Here is a 22,920-nt window from a genome sequence, read left to right as displayed (position 1 = left end):
CATGGCGTTTCATACGTATAAAAGTTGCGCTCGAATCCAGAAATAAACGACCGTGTGTTGGACTAAATAAAATAATTGATTATTAGTGCATTTTTGTGTGGGGACAATCATCATTGAACAGAACCATTTGTCGTCGTTATTAATACTCATAGAAAGTAAATGAGTTTGCAATTCCTAATTTCGCCCAAAAAAAAAATCGCTTTAGTAGTGGCAAACGGATTTAGAGAAGAAATGTTTCTTAAGCTCTGTCTGCACTATCAAACTAGTGTGATGTGACCAAATATGGTAGTGATATGACATCATCATATCCATGTATTATGTCCAACATGTCATGTGAATTGATTTCATTCGTGAGTTTCAAATAAAAAGGAGTTCAATCTTACACAAGTTTGTACTAAACATGTATCCTTTATTTTCAGTTACTTAGTAATCAGTAAGTGGGCTGTGGATGGTTACAGACATTAATATGAATTAAGAACTTACCTCAAATATTTATTGGAATTTTTATGAATTTTCAATAAGTTTTTATGAATTAAGCAGTGTTCCATGGTTTATAAATGTATACAAAATACACCTTATGAATATTTATAAATAATCTAATTTTAGTTTATCAATATTCTTAAACTTGGTTAAATAATATTGTTTCAGAGATATATTACTATATGTCTCTGATTATATTATGAAATTCAAATATGAAATTTCAATTTAATATTATTATTCCAAACGGTGTAAATTGACATGTTCAAAAGAACACTATAATAATGTTGTTTGAATGTGATGTGATTTTAGTCCTTCTCTGCTAGAGAAACTAAACGTTCATCAATTTCTGCTTCTGTTAAAACCCTAGGAAAAAAAAATAATAAAGTTAAAATAATTAATATATATTAAATAAGTATAAAACTAATGTGTATTTTTAGGGGCATAAAAATATTATATGGCCTTTGGGTAAATAGTTTTTAATTTATTTATTAATCGTCTGAGAATACAATTACTTAATTTTTTTCCTATCTGTTTGACAAAAAAATGTGATGTGCCCAAATATGGTACTTATACTAATAAGTAGTGATGTGGCCAAATATAGTAGTGATGTGCCCTGCATCTAGTATCTGCCTCAGACCTCTGGTCAAGGTTGGCACTGGACGAGAGAAGCCCTTGATCATTGTTAGGACCAATCAAGGTGCTTTAAACAGTCCTGGCTTTGTTTGTATCAAACCTGTTAGTGGCGGTAATTATCGCTGTTGGTTTCGATTGAATAAAAAAATAAATAAATAAATATGGTCCATATATGGGCACATCACATTTTTGTGTCACATTAAGTTTGATAGTGTAGACAGAACTTGTGTCAGACAAATTCTAAATATTTACCTAAATTTAGGATTTTCTTTAGTTACGACCGCCACTTCAATATCTGATGGTTTAAAATCTGCTGATAATATGGTGCTTAAACATTTAATAGCAGTCTAAAAAAACAAAAAAAAATAATTTTAAAACACAGTTATTAATCTTGCCAACATTGTGCATTTTTTTTCTGCATTGGAAGAATAGAAAATAGAAAAAATCTATAATTTTCCCACCCTTCTCCGGATATTCCCACCATTCTCCATATATTCCCACCATTCTCTGTATATTCCCACACTTCTCAATATATTCCCACCCATCCCGATATTCCCACCTTTCCACGGATATTCCCACCCTTCCACAGATATTCCCACCCTTCCACAGATATTCCCACCCTTCCACGGATATTCCCACCCTTCCACGGATATTCCCACCCTTCCACGGATATTCCCACCCTTCCACGGATATTCCCACCCTCCTACAGATATTCCAACCCTCCTGGATTTTAAATTTACCTCAACTGTTTGTTCATATGACCAATCTTGTTTCTTTTTTAGTTTCTTCTCCAGAAAGCTGTTGGCTTCAGTTTGTTTAACTCCTACACTAGTAGCTTTGTAGCCACAGAAATAACCAGCAGGGTCAGTCTTGAATACCTGAGGCCCTTTCTCTTCATCATAGCCAATTAATATCATACCTATAAAACGTTAATGGTGACATATCTGTTTTCGTTATCATTCGTAAGATTGCAAAACCTCTAAATTACTGTAATTATTTAAATTATGTAAAAACAAATATACGTGAGATGTCAATAAAGTAGCAATGGGTATATGTATACTTACTGCAACCAAGTGGCCGCATGCTGGTATTCTGTGTGTATACTTGTGAGATGTCAATAAAGTAGCAATGGATATGTGTATACTTACTGCAACCAAGTGGCCGCATGCTGCCATTCTGTGTGTATACTTGTGAGATGTCAATAAAGTAGCAATGGGTATGTGTATACTTACTGCAACCAAGTGGCCGCATACTGGCATTCTGTGTGTATACTTGTGAGATGTCAATAAAGTAGCAATGGGTATATGTATACTTACTGCAACCAAGTGGCCGCATGCTGGCGTTCTGTGTGTATACTTGTGAGATGTCAATAAAGTAGCAATGGGTATATGTATACTTACTGCAACCAAGTGGCCGCATGCTGGTATTCTGTGTGTATACTTGTGAGATGTCAATAAAGTAGCAATGGGTATGTGTGTACTTACTGCAACCAAGTGGCCACATACTGGCATTCTGTGTGTATACTTGTGAGATGTCAATAAAGTAGCAATGTGTATATGTATACTTACTGCAACCAAGTGGCCGCATGCTGGTATTCTGTGTGTATACTTGTGAGATGTCAATAAAGTAGCAATGGATATGTGTATACTTACTGCAACCAAGTGGCCGCATGCTGGCATTCTGTGTGTATACTTGTGAGATGTCAATAAAGTAGCAATGGGTATCAGGGCTGCAAATTAACTTTTTTACTTTATTTTTGGTAGCACCACCAATTTTTTTAGTAGCACCTTTTCATCGACAACAACCCCCTTCCCTCAAACCCCAAACCCCATCCGCACAGATCCGTTTTTAGTTTAGTTGGGGGGGGGGGGGGGGGGGGGGGGGGGGAGGTATAAAAATAAAAGCCCCCCCCCCCCCAAGGGGGGGGGGGGATTTTTAAGTAATTATAGGTTGTTTCAATCGATTTCTGAGCACATAAATTGAGTTATGCACATTTTAGGCACTGGTACTGATGCGCCACTTATATTCACGCAAGATTTATTCTTTTTACGGTACGGAAAGAAATTACTGCTTTGTATATACGCGTAACCTTTCGTAGCCTACGCGTAAATAGACCGTAGGTCATTGTTCTCTAAACGTATCCTGCAATTTACAAAGTATTGTTCGTTGCCTACGATGTATTGTTTATGATAATATCTACGCGTCGATACACCAATGCCATCGCCTTTAGGAGCATGAACAATGGAAACAAACATGTATTTGTTGGCTAATTAAAATCCTAGTAGAAGACGTTAATTTTTGTAGCCGCCCTACACATCGGTTGTCCTAATTTGGCAGGACATCCGCCGACAAGACGACATCGGGCCCGAGGCCCTCAACTCACGCAGAGAGAGTTTCGGCGGCCTACATGATTCAATCCGGCCATTCAATCCTACCTTGGTTTAGCGAATTATAAAAACAACAACACCTTGGCTAGGACGCAAACAAAATATATGCAAAATAAATATATATTCCATGTTAAGATTTAACATAGGCCTTTGTAAATTATTATTACGATAAAAGGCCCGACCAGAATTTGGAGGGAAAAAACGTGCGAATCGTGGGAACAGTTTATAGAGCTGTATTACGTTTCATGTGACGCAAAATTCAGGTACAAGTACTCTGTTTTGTAGCCACGTGGTAAAACAGAGTATCGCGTTTCATGACATGTGACCAGAAAACTAGGTCTGTATTAATTATGGTCTTCTGTCGGCAGTCTTTTTGAGCGACCGATTGAACGTTCTGATACTATATTTAGAATGAATTGTTTACGATCTTTTTGTTTGCATGTTTTTGGATCGACTGGACGTTCGCTATATTATTTTTATTAGTTGGCATAGTTCATTGTGTTGGATCGTGTCTCGTATACGTTTACATTGTAGGAAATTTATATTCACCGTTGTTGAGAGTAAACAAACACACACGAATGAAACATTACGAATAAAAAATATTATATTATATATTTCTTAGTAATGTACAAATTGGTCCTCCTCCGCCAGTCAAAATTAACACATTAAATAATAATTTTCACACCTTGTTACTTACTATAGAACATCGTAACCTACAAAGCCAACAACGTAGCCTGTTTTATCTACGAAGCTACTTCGTAGGAAAAGCTGCGGTATTTTCTCTGATATATAATTTTCGATAATCAGAATCTGGAATAAAGTATTAAATCTACTGATAAACAATACTGCTGTTTAATCTATATAATGAATAGATATTATTATATATATCATTAATTACATTATTTAGTAATCATGATATAACCATTATACTGCCTAAAAAATGCTGATGGCTGCGCGGCGACAATCCTTAGTATCTGCCGCGCCCGCCCTGGCTAACTTCTGTGTACGGCGGTACAATTGTTTTTTTATATTCCTTCTTTAAAACGGAGGTGATTTTCCACGAGGTTTGTGTCGTCCGCGCGTCACACTGTGCTGTGTATTTGGTGTCCTTTTGTGTGATTGGGTAAGGCAGCATACAATAAATGGACGAACTTCCAATCACAACAAGTGTAAAATGTTTAGGGGCTTTGTACGCTTGAATGAACCTGACTCCTTTGCGGCGGCGGTGACTAGTGGAAACTCCTGAGCCTTCCGTAGAGTAGAGAGAGATTAAATTACAACACAGTTAAATAGGGAAAACACACCTGACTTCAATTTGAAACAACTCGCACAAGCAGACGATCTTGTCGCGCTATGCGCGACCTATTCTGTTGCTTTAGTCGCAAACAGAAAAATTAGGTCGCAAATGCGACCAAATACCCCTTAATTTGCAGCCCTGGGTATATGTATACTTACTGCAACCAAGTGGCCGCATGCTGGCGTTCTGTGTGTATACTTGTGAGATGTCTGCTATTCTTCTGCATAACATATCTACAGGTACTTCATAACCATACTTATATTTCCATTGGGCTGCCTCTGATCTCGCTCTCTGAACAAGAGACCGACTATCAGCTGCACAAAAGAAAAATCAAAAATTTTTTTCTTTCAACAATTTATTTGCATTCAAACTCTCCTAAATTGCCTAAGGCAGCGCTCCGCAAATATTAAATTAAAATCCAAAATCAAACTATATTGTCATACTATATTACGACGCTGAAACATTATCGTCGTTCCTTTATTTTGTTTCTCAAGGCACCTTTAGGCTCTTCAAAAATGTTTCGCGGCCCAAATGGGTCTAAGGGGGCAGTGTAGTTGTGCTAAAAACATTGACAAACATACCAACAAGTCCAGTCATAACACATCCGTTGTTCTCTGTCAATTGGTACATGTGGGTAACAGTGTCAGCATCTAATAGTTTATCCTGAAAATAAAAGTAAGAGCAGGTAAAATATGCCCTGTATAATACATAAAAAACACACAGCTGCTGCAAATTATTAGACAACAAGGTACTTGGGAAAAAACAAACTAATTGACTAGTACTAATGCAATAACAACTTTGCATGAAACTTTGCTATTAATTTAATGTGATATATATACAGTAAAACCCATCTCTCGGGACATCTTATAGAAGACACTTTCCTGTTAAACTGGTCTTTTTAATTTATTTCTTTTCCGAATATTAATAATAATAATACTTACTGGCACTTTCTTTTGTGCAACTGCAACCGCACAATCAGCTCCTCGAATTGCAACTGATGTTACGCCACTTTGATTGACGGCTTTGAAAGCATATTCTAGGAATAAGTTGAAAAAGATAAGAATACTAGGCTTGTGTAAATATGCTGATACATACTGTGTATATTGTACATGCAACATTGTTGGAAGGTGTCTTGTCATGGAATGATGTTCAGTTATGCTGGCTGTTCCAAGTTACCCCCTGGATGGCACTCTGGAGTCTCTGTTCTGTATACTTAGTTTTACTTGGCTATATAGAATAGATGTATTTATATAACACCTAAATAAATTCCTGTCATTTGATTGGACGATTGTGGGTCACATGGCGTGCAATAGTACGCACTATTCAACGATCGTTAAATAGTACTTTTTGAAACATTTTTGTGTACGAAAAAAAAAACGTCTCGCGGATGAAAAAAAATCTAGTACACAAATTATCCTATGATATGGCTATGTACTGTGAAATACAACAGCGCCAACTGTCGTCTGGTCTCAGTTTCATTTGTAAACACCACCGCGAGATATGCAACAGCAGCAGATATTTGTGTACGATTTGGACATTATGTACTAATTTCATTCAAAAAGGCATTTAAATTAGCTTTAGATCGTTTTTAGGATTTTGATTAATTAATGGGGACATCCCTACAAGACGTGGAATTGTTGGAAAAACCATAATTAGCTTAGATAAGTTCCAATTGTCTGTCGAAGTTTTGCCTTTCAGCCAAGCTAGTACTAGGTCTAGCCTTAGGCCATGCTAGTATTAGGCTAGGCCTAGCCTAGGCGTTTTAGCCTTGCTAGGCCTAGGATTGTTTGGTCGTTTGTTGACATAATTAACACAAAAGTAGGTGTGTTTACGAAATCCATATAAATATAACATTTAATATAACATTATTAAAACCCAAATGTTACTGTTTTTAATCAATGTGTGTGAATGAAATGTAGTAAGCTTTGGCTTGGGCTACCTTTTATTTGATTCAAATAACTAGAATTTAATTAGATGTTATATAAAACAAATAATGAATGTTTTGTATTCGTGTAATGGTACAAATAATGGCACTTGGTGAATGATGAAAGGTTATATTTCAACTCGGCTTTGCCTCGTTGATATAACCTTTCATCATTCACCTCGTGCCATTATTTGTACCATTACACTCATAAACATTCATTATTTGTATAATATATAACTTTATTCACAATCTCAGATAATACAAAGTACATGCAAAATCAATTGAGGTTGTGAACGGGGTTAGGCTGTAAGCTAATGCTTTAGACGCAAAGCCCCTTAAAACGAGAAAAAAAAACCAAAACAAACAAAATTGAAATTGAAATTGAAATAGATAAATAATTAAATAAATAAATAAATAAAAACAGTATAATGTACCATATTAATTGTAACGATAAAAATACTAACAATGGAAATAATGCTGTGATAATAACAACGCTGTGGTTAGGATTCCGGCACCGGAACTCAACTGCCCACCGTTAGGGAATCCGACACGCTATTGCGCATGCCCAGAGCTCTGGGAAGTGAATTATAGCTTGCACTAATAATAGTGCCACACCACGGAGAGTCGGAGTGCTATAGGGATTTACTGTAGCCTAGATAGTCGTTGCGCGAGCGAGAGAGCGATGGATGAAACTTGGCCTATGCCATACATGAATTAATAATTAAAATATGACTACGCCACGCGTTAAAATAATTATAATGATATTAATAAGTATCAGTATCTATCTAAGAATCGTAATGCTGTTTTTAGCGTTGCGACCCTGACTTCCCGAACAGTTTTTTCACATCCACGCGGTGGCTGCCGTCAACAAATCAACTTGTGATTGCATGTTGTATATGTACAGTATAATGCGTTATGAAAAATCATAAAACTAGTCATGTAATTATATAATTCATAATGATATGAATTTTATATATGAATGAAGCAACCACTTTTTAATTACAAAATAAATACTATAGGCCCACTGGTCACGTAGTCTAACTGGTAGCCCTAGCCTAGAATAGTGGATCCCACATTAGAAGGCATCTAGGCTAGTTCGCCGTGTGGCGCAGCTATGAAATAATCCATCGCTGTTGATAAGTATAGAGTCGCCGATTACCTCGCTCTGGGCATGCGCAATAGCGTGTCGGAATCCCTAACGCTGGGCAGTTGGAGTTCCGGTGCCGGAATCCTAACCACGGCGTAATAACAAATCAAATGTCGAGAGAAAATGAATTAACCAGTAGCTTAAAAATAAAGATAACTGGTGACAAACATATCATGAATTTTATGTTTGAACATACCAATACTGGTTGACATTTTAATGTCATTGGGTAGTGAGTTCCACACATTAGTGAATGGAAAGTCAACTAAAATAAATCTCACTTTTCAGCTTATAAATAACTGACTTTGAGAGAATTGTTTTCTTTTTTAATATAGGCCTTGGCTACTACATAGGCCTATCAATTACATCCCTCAGTTGTATATAAAGACATTTAAATTCGAAACTCAGTCTAGCATAGCAAAAGGCCCAATCCAGTGTTCGGGCGCCGGTAAAGCACCACACCATCCAACCTGTGCCGCACAACAGATAGGCCTAGGCCTAACATTAAATGAAGAAAATACATAATAATTTGTATATAAACAACATACCAACTTGATATAACCTTCCCTCTGGTGAAAAGATTGTAATGTAATGGTCAAAACCCGCACTTGTGCCTCGAGACATTTTATAAACCTTACAAATATAACAGAAATTTGCAAAAAGTTTGCGAATTCACGGTGATTGCTATATGGGCTTAGAAATCCAGGATGCTTTAAGGTACCTGTATACAGGATTAAAGTCTCACAACTTCAAAGCGCCTGTGCACAAAAGACCAATATATGTTTTGATTGTTTGTGCACTTCAACACTTATTTTCTCTACTGTAAGAGTATTGAAGCTCTAGGTGGCCTACAGTATTACACACTATCTTTGATTACACTATAATATTACTCATTGTCATTAGTCATTTAATAAGTATAATTTTCCACTGCTAACATACTAGGAATAGGCCTAATTCCGATAAATCTAGAGATAAATCCAGCCAAAATTTTGTATTTATGACCGAATCTTAAATGCATCTGCTAGTCCGTTTGCGCATGATTGAATAATAATTGGCTACAAAAAAAAAAACAATATTTAAAAAATGTACTAGCATTTTCGACCGAATCCGACATTTATTTTGCAGTAATTCCAATCCTCTTTTGTTAGTAAGTTAAATAGATGTTTCTAAACCGCCCTCTACATTAATCATAATTTTGCATAATTCATGCAGGATATAATTATGTTTTTTTTTATGCCACTCAATGATGATCATAATTAGTCAAGCGTAATAATAGGCTATCTATAATGTTTAGGAAAATTCTGATCTTCCGATACAAAAATATGGCCAGTTAGAATTTAGAGTTTTCTTCTTTTTTTACAAGACGGAATCCAAATATACAATTATGATAATATTATATAGTGTGTGGTGACGTATGGTATTGCAATAGATAATGATAAAAGCTTATGAGGTGTGTACATATAGATATGATTGTCGTACGTAAGCCTCCAGAGCACTCAAAAGACAAAACAATCTAACTGTGCTGCTTGTTTTAATAGGCAAGTTTAGTCCTAGCTAGCTAGCCTTTGTATAGTAGACTTATTGAAGGCTGTTTTTTCCTAATTTCCATGGTATATTGTTAGCTCAGGTAAGTATCTTCTATTGGCAAGCTTTCATTTTGGTACGGACTTAATGATACTCTATTTGAGAACGTATCTCTTTTTACTGTCGGTTAGTACGGTATAGGTAGGCCTAGTAAAATATAACTACCGGCATATACTCCGGTTTGATACTAAGTATCAAAGTACCTTGATTGTTTCAACAACAATCCTAAATAGCCTACTGTAATTATGTTGGTTAAGATATTGTTGTTTTTGCTTATTGTATGGACATACCCTATTTATTTTATTCGCAATGTAGTCATACCAGGATTATACATTATGGTAAATCTGGACTTTCTACCCTTAAATTCATCATTAAGCCTATAATTATCCATGGGCCTCACGTCATAAACAATATGTGCATACTACGATTTCGTAATTACGACTGTATGTTGTTATTGTATATTTAGCCTAATTAATGTTTTAATCAGGGAAGAGTGTAATTTCACGAATAACAATAAATTCAGTATTAGAAACATCAATGTGTCATATTATTAATAGTTGTCACGTGATTGGTTTTCACACTCATGTGACATTTATTTGTATTGGCGAAATCAAATGTTGATTTAAAGTTTGCGGTACACCACATACACCACTATATTAGTTCTAAAAAGGACTGTTGAGTTCCTTGACGTTTTGATCAATATGCTTTGATCGTCCTCATGAGTGAGAATGACATTTATTTCTTTTATATTTAGAATTTTAAGAAGAAATTGAAATGGGAAATTCAAATTCAAGTGGTTCCGGCCTCCCAGAAGCCAAGAAGGTTAAAACACATTCATATTTCTTTCCTGGAAAGAAGAGCAGTGATCAGGGAAGTGGTGGTGGTGGTGGCGACAAGCCTAAACCTAAGCCAGGCATCTGAGAACATTAAACAATGAATTAAATACATAATTAAAAACAGTGTTCATAACAACTGTACAGAGTATAGCCTACGCTGAAATGGAGTGTTTATGTTGTACACTTTATATAGCGCTTTTAACATCAACGGATTGTCCCAAAAAACACTTGGAAATGATGATGGGAGAAAAACAGATTGAAATTAAAGAATAAAAAGATGGGTTTTTAAAAGGCTTTTGAAAAGTAGTGTTTGTGGCTGCTTTAAAATGAATATGTGGTTTGCTCTAGGCTTGGATAGCATTTATAATGTATTATCTAAATTGATATTGTCGGTAGAGGCAACCATTGGTAAAATGAAACCACCATTTAAAAAAATGTTTGCCTTTAAATAGAAATAGACCTAGATATTATGATGACATTGAGTAGTGACAAATTTTGGGAGCACAACCAAATTAGTATAATATAATGTAAATAAAAAATCCTAATCTCTGATTGGCTGTATATTTTGGCCGCATCACAAGCATGCGCACAAACGCAAATAAATTAAATGCACCTACAGTACATCCAATGTTTTCCATTATGAATTTTGTATTATAATGCGTCTTTCATCAATGCAATTTTTCATTAGTTGCATATTTTTGCATAAAAACATAGATAAACATGAAGGCAGCATGTGTCGTGTATTGTGTGTCTCGGTAATTAATATTCAATGTATTCAAGTGACCTAAATATTATTGTATATTCTGTAATGATATTGTTATAGCATGGAGTAAAGAATATTCTTTATTCTTATTCTTTACTCCATGGTTATAGATTTTCGGATGGGGAAGTACAGATCTCTGACGTAATGTACACAAGTGACACAAATATTAACATTTGAGAAAGTGCGATTGTCTTAATACACATCATTTGGTACAAATTACGTCACAGATAAGCAACATATCTACTTAGTATTATTTTTGTATATAGAATGCAGTAGTGAATTGATGTAGCTATCGGTTATCTTTGTAATATATAACATCTAACTACGATTGATGATTTACTTGGACCAAATCTAATTAATAACACTAAACGTAGGAGGCGCGGCCTATCTCTATAATAATGTTTAGGGTGTAGCTGTAATTACAACTCCCTGATTTGTTTATGTATATTGTACTTGTGTATTGTGAAGAAAAATATCCTATGTGTAAATGTATTTTTCAGTACAGTACCTGTAATAAAGTAATTCTCTATATTACCTATATCTTTTGGCAAAACTGAGTATTATTTTTGTATAATAGCAATCATTTTGGGTTTAGTTAAATTTAAAATGAATTCTTGGTCGATTTTATAAATAGTCTGAATCTATTTAAAAAATCCATCCAGATCAATGTTAACATCTCAAGGCCACCTTAGGCCTATATAATCTGAACTATATATTATTTATATTAATTATACAATCTCCATCTTTTTTTTCTTGAGTAATGAGCCTAAACTTAATTTATGCTGTTTTTGATAATACCACGATAAGCCGACAGCACAGTGTCGGATGTACCTACATTAAGTTAATGGTACTCAAATGCAACTATTAAATTTTCCCAAGATGATGTGGAAAGGGGATGGATCTGCCACACTTTAATAATGCATTCTAAACATGAAAAATACAGTAAACATTATTTTCCTCATGTGACACGAATCGCAGCTGACAAATCTGTTATAATACCGTTCTTAACTTAAGAGTCCTTCAGACAGCATTGTGGTAAACATCGTACTTATAACAGGTCTTACCTGGACGAACGTTATTCTGTGCCAATGTTAAGCCTTTACCCGGAATAATAATAAGCTATTATGATTCATCATCTTGCATTAATCTTCAATCAAGCAACTTATTCATTCAGTCAGTCTGTCTTTATTATCTTCATTTCTGCGGATCTGGAAAAGGTAAGAACACCGAACGACGTTATATTTCATATTTTATTTTACTTCATTTAATTATAATTTGTATCTAAGTTTCTACCAGTCTGTAGGCCTAAGTGTCGATGACTCGGTTTAGATTAAAATAAAGGTAACTTTTAGAAATAAAACTATGTTTTCTTCACTCTAATCTAATACCAAAACGTTTCTGCATATTAATAAGAACAACTTGTAAATAGATTAAAAGTTGTAACCTGTCTTTAAATGATGATGATTTAACAATCGACTCTACAGCTTCACACAAAGGGAGACGATTGCATTTTATACCAATCTCTTTACAGTAAAATAAATTTGTTTTTAAAACAGTTTTTGCTTTAAACCAAACTATGAGCAGAATACAACTTTTGTAATCGTACACAACATTGTTTTTCCAGCAGTAATGACGATGAGGTCAATATTTATTCTGTTCCTGTTTTACGTTGGCATATTCGGTATGTAATAATGTTTATGCATAGTTCCATCCAGAGACGTAAGATTTGACCAATCACAATTAAGCAATTATTCGAACTGTCGCTTGTTATTGGTCAACTCGCTTGCGTTGCCTTTCCGTTCCGTCTCTAGTAGGAACCACGCTTAAGTTTAATTATATCTGTTGATGTTAAACAGAAAAGAATAACACAAAAGGTTGAAATTGTTGGTTAAGCAATTAACAAAATTAAAAATTAATATTTTACCTACCAAATGATATAGTAGGATAGAAGTATACTCAGGTAATGAGCCAAGAAATACAATATAGATCTAGAAACTTGAACAAACAAAACTTGGTCAAGTGTATTTAAAGTACCATCAACACATTATCATAGAAATACATTGTTCGGCCTTCTGTGACTTATTACGTCAGTTTAAGACCCCGGATGTTATTATAATTTACAAAGATTATCAATTGGTTTGAATTAGTAAAAATGTTAAGTTACTGTACCTTGATTGATTAATAGCTATAATTGGGAATCTAATGGCAACATAACGATTTATGAAAACTTTCCGGTAACGCATTCTTTCAGTTATACTGTTGACATTAATATTGACACACCTACTTTTAAAAAAGTTTGGTTTTACGGACCACTTATATGCAACATTAAAAAGTTCAGATAGCAAAGATTTTAAATAATTTAAAACATTACGGTTATAACCTACTACTTAAATACAAAGAAAAAATATAAAGATATTATGCTATTTAGCATGTTTATGAGAATGGTACAATGTATCCAGTTAAACCCATTACATCAATGTGGATCTAAAAAGGGGGTGGAGTTTGGGACATCATTCAAAATACCGTATTTCCATTTTCTATGATATACAAAGCAAGCGTATTCTTATTTTCAGTGTCATAAGAATAATGAATTATAGGCTACGAATAAATGAAAATAGATTAGTTTTATGCAATTTACTTTTTGCAGGTGAACATTTAGAGTGCCCTTTACCAAAAAATGCAAGTGAAGCCAGTTGTGAATTGGATTGTTCATTTGATAACGACTGCAAAGAAGAGTTTAAGTGTTGTTTTAACGGGTGTGGAAGAAGTTGTACAGCACCATACGTAGACGGTGAGAAATGATAATTATTAGATGCTTAAGTCAAAACAATTTTTAGGTATTCTAGGTCTGCCGTTTTGACTGGAAACCCAGATTGAGTTTTATCCCGTAATTTAGGGCCTAGTCTTACTAGTTATACCACTTTCAATTATCTGCCGTATTGGTCATACTAATTTCGCTTATTATTGGAAAATGTAAATCGAGCGGCTCTCAAAAACTAAGAGAAATACTTGGCGAATTGCAACGCGACAAAATACTTTTTGACGACAGAGGCGCGCTATTTCATCTTTTAGCTTGTTGAAGGGTTCGAGGCCGACTCGCTCCTAGTTCTGGTGGTGGAACAAGTCTTCTCGGATAAGGACTATAAACCGTAGGTCCAGTGTACACAGTTATAACCTGTGTGTACTTTAAAGAAACCCAGTTCATTATTCGAAAAAGAGTAGGGGGTTACCCCGGTGAACTGGTTCACACAATAGCCCCTGTATCAGGGGGAATACCACCTATCTGATAGGACAGTGATTAATTCACTATTGGTAATCCTTGGCCACATTGCCTAAAGACATAAAATAAATAAATAAATACGGATAACTCGAGCTTTATATTATTATTATACATATTTGCAATATATCCGTTAATTTAAATACAAATGGTCTGTTGCTATAAACTACATAAAAAAACAACTGCAATGTTTTGGATGTTATTCGTGCAAGCAATAATTAGTTACTTGGCATTTTACCAAATTCACATAAAAACTAAATAAGTTTAAATAAGCCTATACAATTATTGATTCAATTGTTGTTTGGATTTATAATATCCTATACGAGATTATAGATAATAATTATTGAATTTATAAGATATTAGTAAACAATAGTTGTACTGAACAATAAGGAAAGCAGTAAAGTGTTGATTAAAGTGTTATAATACAAAAAAGCTTTCCACTTAACTTGTCGATGAGGAAATCTACAAGCTAAAAAGGAAATAATTACTACACAGCAATAAGCATATCAATTGTAATAATATTGCTCAGGATTTGTATTAGCTTATATTCAGTGACGTAATAATATTCAACATACATGTGTCATTGCCTTGGTGAGAAAATAATAATAATATTGCTAATATATAATATAATTAGGTGATCCGGACTAGTGTTTAATTTTGAAACTTATAGTTATTTTTCAATCTTCTTACAATAAAACAAACAAGTACAAAAGTAGGTCGTTGACTTTATTCGGTGGTCAATGAAAAATATAATACTTTTGTTGACCTGTATTTGAAGTGACCTACTTATTATTGGATCCTTGGGCAGTCTAAGCTCATCCATGACATGTTTTTGATGTAAGGATTTTTTCTCACCGATAAATGAGATTCATATTTAAAAAGTAAATTAAGATATTAATTATTTAGTACGCTTTTACACTTTCAGTATTACTGTAAGATATTTTATACAATTGTTTCCATCTACGTTTACGTGAAAATGTACTGTACTGAAAAGTCTTACTCTTACTGTACGTATAGAAATCTTTCGCGAGTTATAAGGTGTATTCTAATGACTGTTACAGACACTATTATTTTTGTACACTTTTCTTCCAGTCCCCGACCTAAAATCATGCAGAATCATACGTCATCTTATCAGTAGTGTTGAGTTTGCGTATGAAGATCAACTTCACGTGACGTCAGGATTCTACGTGCCATATTGTGACCAGGACGGGAATTTCCTCGAGTTACGGTACCGTGATGACGACAAGGACGACATATGGTGTTTTGACGAAGACGGAACATTGATGATCCCGAACATTTGGTCGTATTATACCAGTAGCTACCAATGCCAGAGTAAGATTACTTTATATTACGTCATCATTCCATTTCATCATCATTCTTGGACCTGATTATTGATTTGATTTTGTTCGGTTTCAACATAAGATTACAAGACAATATGAATACAAACAATTTACAAGCAAATACATTATATTAGAAACCAAGGATAGCCCATAAAGTCACGAAAAGAAAATTCCAATGGGGTTCTTTAAAACAGCAAAGACAATCACAACAAACAGCATAAATATACAAATCAAACACGCATGACAATACAATATGGCAGAAGATAAACAATTTAAACATTTTGAAATATGATTATAATACAAGCTTGTTCAAATTTCCAAACTAGGGACACCAGGTAAAATCAAAGTTAACCTAATCATTGTCGTCAAATAGCTTTTTTTTACAATGAATAGAAAAATAATTGATTTACTTGGCCATTGAATATGTTGTTTCAATGATTTTCAACTTTAAATATTGTTTGACAGGCCTAGATATTTCACAAACACTACAATTTTCACCTTGTTTTAAAACCTATCAATAGAAATAAAAAGACAATAACACACAGGATATAAAAAAGAAAATCTCTATGATTTATTCCTCACAAGAAAAAATATATATAACATCGTATTGAGTAAAACATTGTCTGATGAGTGTAAGCTGTGTAAATTTCAAATGGTAAATTTAAAGATCATAATGTTCTTCCGATGCGAAGTAAGTGTTGTCTTTTTCCACTTCAACTTCCAAATCCACCTTATGTTGTTCCAGTCTATCATGTTTCCTGTACCTGACAGCCCTCTGATGCTGGTTTGTGGCCATACAAGTAATTATCTGCCTGTGCTCTTTCTTCATCATCACTAGTCTACAAGCTTCATCTTTTTTCTTTAGTACTTTCTGTGCATTTTCTCTTATTTGATTGTCAATGCGATCAAATCTTTTTCTGACATCCTCAATATTCACTTTCTTTGTCTTTTGAAGAAGTTGGTTCTTTAATAAAAATTACACACAAATTGATTAAACTTATATAGAAATTGTATTACATAATTAAAAGAATAAGGAAACGTTTGGTAAATTTATGAAACCGAATTTGCATACCTGTCTTCTCTCTTCGGCTGCGATTTGTTTCGCTTGTCTTTGCATTTCCTGAAACTCACGTTTTTCGGAAATTTGTCGTTGGAATGCTTCTTTGGACTTTCGTGCATTAAGTGATTGCTTTCTTTTAAGAAGGAATTCCTAAAATTAAAAGTAACAATTTGTCTTTAAAACATGGAATAGTTATTAGTTATTAATTAAAATGTTGGTGATGATCCATAATGCCCTGTCGATGATACAGATTAGGTGAAGACAATGATAATGAAGAGTATGTTTTATGATAAATAATGCTGCAAATATATTCTTACTTTACGTCTTTCTTCGGCTGCTGTTAGCTTCCGTGTAAGCTTAGTTTCTTTTCCATTGCTCTCATCGTCTGTTTGTCGTTCGAGTCTGGACAATGACCGTGGCATCTCTAATACAGGTGTGGCTCTATCCACAATGTCAAATGAGCATCCATTTTGTCCAGGTCTAGGGTTAACGATGACACCAGACATTCTTAACTCCTCTAAGATCTGGAAGGTGCTCTTGTCTCTAAGAGTCGGCATACTTTGGTTACCAATAGGTGGAAGCCGACGAGTTGGAACAATGTTTGCTACAGTTTGAACAAATAGTAATTTGATTGTTTCAATTATTTTGTTTAGCCATTGTTTGATATAAATTATTTTATCATCAACGTATTAAGTTTCTCACTATCCATCATTATCTTTATTTTGTATACCTTACCAGTTGAGTTCCCATTCTTTAATCTTAATAGTTCTTCGTTCACTCTTTCGTCATGGCTCATCAAGGATGCATGATCAGATAGGTTGGTTTCCGAATCACTCTGTAGAGAATCAATTGGAAAAGAACAATGAATATTTGAGACCTTCTAGTCTTAGACACTGTATGCCTACATAAAGACTTTAATTTGAAATTATTGTACAGGCCTAACATTAATATAGTAGTATGTAAATGCACATTTATGAAAAAACAACCCACATCTGGCATGGGACCGACTTTGCTTGATCTTTGCCGCCAAAATCTAACAAATCTGTTAAACTTTCTGCCTTCTTTGACTTGCTTTCTTGACAAATGGGTTGGACCATCTTCCGCGCCAGGTTCAACTTTAATTTTAGACAAACATAACCCCATAATGGCTAGTAATTTCGTAGATACGTTAAAATAATGACCGAGATATCTGTAAAGGTACTTGTCTCAGCAAAAGCAAAAGACACAATGTTTATTGTTGGCAAGATACTGTGGCAACTCGTTGTTACGCAACAACAGTACGCGCTCGAAATACCACGACAGCGGCACACGTGGAAATTACGCGACGCGCATGCAACGATCTATTATAAAGTACACGACAAAATCCGCACACCACGCGGAGTAAAATTAGGAACTAAGTTTTTTGGGCGGCTTCTCTCAACTCGACCTATGACAAATGAACTTAAATATCTAGGCTTTGCGGTTCACAATGGATTGTGGCGTTCCATACATGGAAACCGACATTGCCATATAACTGAAACTTAAAATGAAGGTCTAAAGAGATAAATATTTAAAACTTAACGAAAAAAGTTTTTATTTTGAAGGATGGTTGAAGCCATTATGCAGGACGTTTCGGTGCAACCTTGAGTGTAAGTACGGATATGCAAGAGATTACAGTGGCTGTAAGCTATGCCAGTGTATGGATCCATGTGAGGTCAGTGCCCCTAGGAATAATTCAAACTAATTCACTATCATACAATAATATAGACGAGGGAACTTTTTACATTCATTCAATAAACGACAGCAGAACCCGAAAAAAGACAACATATTCCTATTATTATTACATGTCATGTTTCTGTATGTTTTAGGTGGTCCAGTCTATGTGTCCGACTGGACATGAATGTGTGCCGGTAAGAATTGTATGTGAATCCCCACCATGTCCAGCCATACCACAGTGCGTAGATTCCGAATCGCTTCTGACCAGGGTGTGTCCAGATGGTCAGAAACCACACACGTGTCCTTTTAACCCATGTCTTCACAACCATTGCAGCAGCCGTTCAGACGTACAGTGTAGTGTAGACTACTGCAAGGGCTGTTCGCCAGAATTCTACGATAGCAACGGGAACGTTACCGAATGCAATACAACAGGTAAGAACAGTAAACAGTGCCAATGGATGAAAAGGGGGAACAAACGTTTATGATTTAAATAGCGCTTAAGGGGCGCTAATTGTATACGTTGTGTCTTATCATTGTTTCAAAATTTATTCTACTTATTAACAATTATTAATTGTAGATTGAACGTTGAGAAAATTAAATGACTATGCCCAAAGTGTTTGAGATATTATAGAAATTTGCTTACAACAAATAAAAAAGAAACGAACAAGGTTATGGTTGTATGCAATCACTCTAAAGAAAAAGAAGATATAAAACATAAGATATGTTATACATCGTGATCAATTTTGACAGTACATAACGGAAATCGAATACAGTGTCAGATTTATACAAGAGAGGTCAGTTTTTGGACACTTCATTGGCTTTTTAGGTGATTCTTATCTATCCCGGGTGACTAGGCCTTTCGCTAGGCCCGGTATATTAGGTATTTTACCTTCTCAACAAAGGGGAACGATACGCTACCCGATCACCTTTCGGATTTCTATTGTTCTATCCTCTCTCTTTTGTTCTTACAAATCGATTGGTTACGTAAGACCTGCTGAAACTGTAAACAAATCTGCTATGCCTAGTACCGGGAAAATAAAGAAGCCTGACCAACCAGATAAAATCTGCACCTCAGGCTGCCCACTAAAAGGGAAACCGCAAGGCGACTCTATAAGGTGTTGTATATGTGGACACTGGTTTCATACAAAATGTTTAAAATTAAGCGATGATGAAGTAACAGGAGTATGGCCATGTTATAACTGTAGATCTATGCCAACTGAAGTCACACGAATTTTGGAGATCGTTGAATCTATGGCTAAAGTAAATGAAAACCAAGTGCAAAAAATAATTGAGTTAGAAAAAAAGATTGACCACTTAACCCAAATAGTGAAAGACTTAAAATATGAAAATACTGAAAATGATCTGAATGCTGAAGAACAGAAACAAAATGTCGGTAAACTATTAATTGGCGATTCTCTTATTAAGAATATCGTCACTACAAGTGATTTTATGGAAATTAAATCCATAAGTGGAGCTGATCTACAAAAAATAAAAGAGTGCCTAACAACCAAAGAAGCAGTCGAAGAAATAAATATAGTGTGTGGAACGAACGACATAGCATCGGACAAGTCCATCGATGAAATAACTGAGCTCCTTACCGATGTCATAAAAGTTGCCAAGGAAAAGGCAAATAAAGTGAAGATAGCCAGTATACCACCACGTTTGGACAGAAATCATGACCCTATGAAGCTTGAAACAGTTAATAACATAATGAAGACGGTAACGGAAGATAGTAACGTAATCTTCGTTAATAATGACGACAATTTCAAATATAGAGACAACACTTTTGAGAGCACTCTTTTATCTTCGGATGGACTTCACTTGTCTGAAACTGGAGTAAAACGACTCTTGAGCAATCTCCAACTTGAGAACTGGACAGAATGCGATACATTCTTTCGTAGGCAAAATGGAATCGGAAGAGGAAACGAAAGAGGAAACGGAAGAGGATACAGACAAGGATACAGACAAGGAAACAATAGAAGATGCTACAATTGCGGCCAATCCGGACACATATCGAAGTTCTGTAGAAACAGTTATTGGGCTTAAAAATCTGATTGATAAATTATCAAATTGTAAGGGTTTGAAATTAGCTCATCTTAATGCCAGAAGTATTATAAATAAGATTGATGAGTTTCGTATAATAGCACTAAAAGCAAAAATTGATGTTTTATGTGTATCTGAAACATGGCTACATGAGGGCATCAGTGATGGGTTTGTAGATATAGATGGATACAATATGATCCGTAAAGATCGTTCTGGAAAAAAAGGTGGTGGTGTTAGCATCTATATTAAGAATACCATATCTTATAAAGAAAGATCTGATTTATATGTAAATGATCTGGAGGCTGTATGGCTGGAGCTATTAGGACAAAAAAGTCAAAATATTTTAATATGCTGTTTATACCGCCCTCCAAATGCAAATTATGAATATTTTAACTTAATTATTGATTTACTTGAAAAAGTTAGTATGGAAAACACTGAAATTGTACTACTCGGCGATTTTAATATTGATTATGTCTTAAATGAGAACCTCTCGAAAAATCCTATCAATATGATCGAAAACATGTTTGTTATGACCCAGTTGATTCATGATAAAACAAGAGTTACGTCACACTCATCAAGTTGTATTGATTTGATACTAACAACAATTCCAGATCAGCACTATTTAAGTGGTGTTGCTAAAATAGCTTTAAGCGACCATTTTATGGTTTACAGCTGTTTAAAATTTAAGGAAAAAGAAGCTAAACATAAAACAATATATTATAGAGATTATAAGAACTTTGATGAAGGGGCATTCTTGCATGATATTTCCCATTCTCAGAAATTACAAAATATTCACAATATTAATAACGTTGACAATGCATGGGGTACGTTTAAAAATTGCTTTCTAAATTTAAGTAATAAGCATGGGCCTATAAAAAATTCAAGAATAAAAAATAGATTCTCTCCCTGGATAACTCCTGAAATTATAAAGTTAATGTACAAAAGAGATTATACTAAAAGCAAAGTAAATGTTAATAATCCAGGATTAAAAACTGAGTATAGAAGACTTAGAAATCTGGTTAACACTAACATTAAGAAAGCAAAGTATAACTATTTTAATAATGTAAATATAAAATATAAAAATAATCCAAAAAAAATGTGGAACGAGCTAAATAAACTAACTGGTAAAACGAAATCTAACATTAGTAAAACTATTGATTGCGAACATTTTAATGAATACTTTACCAACATAGGAGTTAAGATGGCGCAGCCATTTGACGATACGCTGCCAAGTTGGAATAATCCACCTAGTGAATATTCCTTTAATTTTATAAATGTTGATGTAAATACCATTAAAAGGAAGCTTTATAATTTGCCAGAAAAAAAATTAGATGTTCTTGATTTTGATAGTAAATTGTTAAGGTTAGCAGCTCCGTACATTGCTTATCCATTGTGTCATATTGTGAATCTCTCTCTCATGTCTGGTCTTGTCCCAGCTGATTGGAAAGTAGCAAGGACAACTCCTATATATAAAGGAAAGGGTAGTAAAGACAGTATGAGCAACTACAGACCAATATCTGTCGTTGCTCATATCGCAAAGATTATAGAGAGAGTGGTTCAGGAACAAATCATTTCTTTTCTTAGTTTGTTTGATTTGATTAACATTGATCAATTTGCCTTTTTGAAAAACCATTCTACTGTAACATGCTTGCACAGAGTAGTTGATGATTGGTTAGAAAGTTTTAATGACTCAGAGGTCGTCGGCGCTTGTTTCTTAGATATATCCAAGTGCTTTGACACGATAGATCACTCAATTTTGTTATTTAAGCTTTACAAATATGGTTTCCATAAAAATGTTGTTTACTGGTTTAGTAATTACTTAAAAAACAGAAAACAGTTTGTATACTGTAACAATAACAAATCTACACTTAAAGAAATCAATATTGGTGTTCCACAAGGAAGTGTCCTGGGACCCATCTTGTTTCTCATTTTCATAAATGATATTTCGCAGTCTATAGTAAATGGAACTTGCAGCGTTTTTGCTGATGATGTTGTGGTTTACACCTCAGGTGATACTGCTAAGATAGTAAATGATTCATTACAAATAATTATTGATAACATTGGTAAATGGTATGATGACAACCACCTCTCTATAAATACTGAAAAAACAAAGGTTATGTTACTAAGAAACAATCATACAGCTGACAGTAATGATTTAAATATACAAATTGGAACCAGTAAATTAGAACAAGTTGATAGTATAAGGTATCTGGGAGTCGTAATTGATGAAATGTTAACTTGGAAACAAAATACTCAATGTATTAGTAAAAATATTGGATATAAAATAACAATGCTAGGTAAAATGGCTAGTAGTTTAAGTAAACCGTTACTTGAAACTCTATATATAAGTACAATTCAGCCTTGTAGTGATTATGCTATAACAGTCTGGGGAAATACGACAGAGTTAAACAAAAATATTTTAAAGCGACATCAAAAAAGAGCTGCTCGAATTGTAAC

At 34.4% G+C, this 22,920-nt stretch overlaps 2 protein-coding genes across 2 annotated transcripts; both read right to left on the bottom strand.

The window, feature by feature from the left end:
• Window positions 1–395: 395 nt before the first annotated feature.
• Window positions 396–8,577, bottom strand: LOC140059811 (proteasome subunit alpha type-6-like). The gene is made up of 7 exons (XM_072105740.1): window positions 8,414–8,577; window positions 5,739–5,833; window positions 5,379–5,460; window positions 4,956–5,111; window positions 1,854–2,032; window positions 1,366–1,460; window positions 396–843 (listed from the first exon to the last, which is right to left on the bottom strand). The coding sequence occupies exons 1-7, from the start codon at window positions 8,487–8,489 to the stop codon at window positions 786–788; spliced, it is 741 nt and encodes a 246-aa protein (XP_071961841.1). The 5' UTR covers window positions 8,490–8,577; the 3' UTR covers window positions 396–785.
• A 7,673-nt stretch (window positions 8,578–16,250) lies between these two features.
• On the bottom strand, window positions 16,251–18,037 carry LOC140061015 (uncharacterized). The gene is made up of 5 exons (XM_072107414.1): window positions 17,716–18,037; window positions 17,461–17,560; window positions 17,043–17,329; window positions 16,738–16,875; window positions 16,251–16,629 (listed from the first exon to the last, which is right to left on the bottom strand). Exons 1-5 carry the CDS (start codon window positions 17,866–17,868, stop codon window positions 16,327–16,329), a joined length of 981 nt encoding a protein of 326 aa, XP_071963515.1. The 5' UTR covers window positions 17,869–18,037; the 3' UTR covers window positions 16,251–16,326.
• Window positions 18,038–22,920: the final 4,883 nt, after the last annotated feature.

Source organism: Antedon mediterranea, chromosome 10 (assembly GCF_964355755.1).
Source record: "Antedon mediterranea chromosome 10, ecAntMedi1.1, whole genome shotgun sequence".
In the NCBI taxonomy this organism is placed as follows: Eukaryota; Metazoa; Echinodermata; class Crinoidea; order Comatulida; family Antedonidae; genus Antedon; species Antedon mediterranea.
The sequence above is the reverse complement of the archived record's forward strand: the minus strand, read 5'-3'. Positions and strand labels throughout refer to the sequence as shown.

Bases quoted from the DNA above. Each gene is read 5' to 3' on its own strand.
- LOC140059811 (XM_072105740.1), bottom strand. From the start codon at position 8,489: ATGTCTCGAGGCACAAGTGCGGGTTTTGACCATTACATTACAATCTTT. The intron at 5,834-8,413 runs GTATGTTGTTTA...ACTTATTCCTAG, and splicing joins GGGAAGGTTATATCAAGTTG to AATATGCTTTCAAAGCCGTC. The intron at 1,461-1,853 runs GTAAATTTAAAA...TTGTTTTTTTAG, and splicing joins CATATGAACAAACAGTTGAG to ACTGCTATTAAATGTTTAAG.
- LOC140061015 (XM_072107414.1), bottom strand. From the start codon at position 17,868: ATGGGGTTATGTTTGTCTAAAATTAAAGTTGAACCTGGCGCGGAAGAT. The intron at 17,561-17,715 runs GTGGGTTGTTTT...GATTCTCTACAG, and splicing joins AAGTCGGTCCCATGCCAGAT to AGTGATTCGGAAACCAACCT. The intron at 16,876-17,042 runs GTAAGAATATAT...TTTTAATTTTAG, and splicing joins CAGCCGAAGAAAGACGTAAA to GAATTCCTTCTTAAAAGAAA.